This window comes from Bison bison, unplaced genomic scaffold (genome assembly GCF_000754665.1).
Source record: "Bison bison bison isolate TAMUID 2011002044 unplaced genomic scaffold, Bison_UMD1.0 scf7180017862650, whole genome shotgun sequence".
Classification (NCBI taxonomy): domain Eukaryota; kingdom Metazoa; phylum Chordata; class Mammalia; order Artiodactyla; family Bovidae; genus Bison; species Bison bison.
In genome coordinates, this window is record NW_011493222.1 from 22,307 (window position 1) to 24,173 (window position 1,867).

Consider the following 1,867-nt stretch of genomic DNA (forward strand, 5'->3'; position numbering starts at 1 on the left):
GGGTGGCCCCAGATCCCCAGGACTGGCCTTCCTCCCCAGGGGCCCTCAGGCTGGCAATCCTCCAGCAAGCGCGGCCTGGCAGGGCGTGACCGCTGCCCCAAAGGCCGGGGCAGAGACCGCAGAGACCACCGGGGCCAGGACCCCCAGGCGTCCAGATCGGCCCTCTGTCCCCTTCACGGGGCTCCTGGGCCCGCAAGGCAGGCCCTACCCACCCCACAGCAGAAGGCCCTGCCCGGCTCCTCGTACCCACCTGGGGCTGTGGGCCCGCACATGTGCCCACTGGCCCAGTGCCCCCACCACGCCCCCCACTTCCCAGTCAGCCCCACAGCCCCAGGCCGCGCTGATAAGACGCCGGCTCCTGCGATACAAGGACGAGCTTATCACACCCGCAGGGGCTGCTGATGGGACAGTGACGTGCGGGGCCAGCCATCGTGACTCATAGCCACCATCACACCCCGGGAGCCCCAACCGCAGGGGGCGCTTGGCACCCAAGGGCACCACCAGTGAGGTGATGTGCCGGGGGCCCCAGGGCAACAGGAGTCCCCCCAGGACAACAGGAGTCCCCCCAGGACACCCGCCCCAGCTCACGCCAACCTCCCCAGTGGCCCAGGGACGCTCCCTCGGGCCGCTGCCTCGAGGCCTGCCTGCCCCTGCCTCCCGTCCATGCCACCCACCCCCTGCCGCCGGCACTGGCCCAGGACCACCTGGGGATGTCCACCGGCCGCAGCTGAGGTCCTCCCGCCATCAGCTCACGACGCCCCCCGGGAAGCGCCACCTGATAAACGAGGAAACCGAGGCACAGAGCACCAGAGACCAGATGCAACCTGCCTGAGACCACCCAGCTGGGCAGGGTGGAGAGCGGGGAACCCCGCCCTCGGCTGCACCCCGTGCTGGGCAAGAGGCCTCCGGACATGCAGTTGACACAGTGCCCCAGGAGGCCCGGAGAACCCCCCTCCGCTCGGCTGGACGGCAGGCAGGCCACAGCTCTCCCCGGAGAGGCCCGTAGGCCGCCAGGCTCAGAGCCCGAGGGGCCTCTGACAGGCCACCCCCAGGCCAGGCACAAGCCCCCGGGAGTACGTACCTGAGGAAGAAGGAGGCTGCAGCTGACGGGCCCGTGGAGCCCCCCGGGGGGGTGCCCGGGGTGGGTGTGACCAGGCCCCACGTCTTCGACGCGCCATTGGAGCCCACGGGAGGGGACCCGTCCCGGACCGTGTCTGCCACCGCCACAGCGGCCACCGCTGCTTCAGCCTGGAGGGAAGGAGGAGCCGGTGTGAGGCTCGGGCGCCCTCCCCTCACCAGGGAGCCAGGGGGGCAGACCCCTGGTCCCTGGAGACCAGCATGCTCCCTGAACCCCACACACACAGGACCGCCAGCTTGGGGCCCTATGGAGAAGAGGTGGACACAGGTGCCCCCCGCCCGGAGGCCTGACATCCCCTCTCCACTTCAAACTCCAGAATCGCAGGGACCACATGGTCAGGCAGATGGACAGGGACCCTCCGCCACCCCTGGGTCGGCCGGCTTGGGGCACCCAGAGGCACGCTTAGAGAAAAAAACCACAATAAATATTTGTCAGGGGCACTAATTGCCCCGTGTATGATAATGTATGATCTTCCCATCATCTGAAATACTACTCTGGCATTTCCAACTAATTAGCTAAAATAAATTCCAGAAAGGGAGACAGCCTCGTAACACAGCACAAATGTAATTAACCGCTCCCCAGGACGGCGCTGGCCAACTGGAGACCTGGCCACCGTATATTACGTTTATGCACATGTGTCGGGCGCTGGACCCCCCAGCGGGACCTGGCCTCGGAGGGTGGGTGGACATGGCCCCCTGGCAGGGAAGGGAAGCGGCCTGCCTCAGCCCT

General features: G+C 67.5%; 1 protein-coding gene across 1 annotated transcript in view; it reads right to left on the reverse strand.

Moving 5' to 3' along the window:
* Positions 1-1,867, reverse strand: part of LOC104983441 (basic proline-rich protein-like) — a 12,710-nt gene that overhangs the window by 9,565 nt on the left and 1,278 nt on the right. Inside the window, exon 4 of the mRNA XM_010832879.1 lies at positions 1,082-1,382. Within this exon, the coding sequence (XP_010831181.1) occupies positions 1,082-1,382 (301 nt within the window). The remainder of the gene's footprint in view (positions 1-1,081; positions 1,383-1,867) is intronic.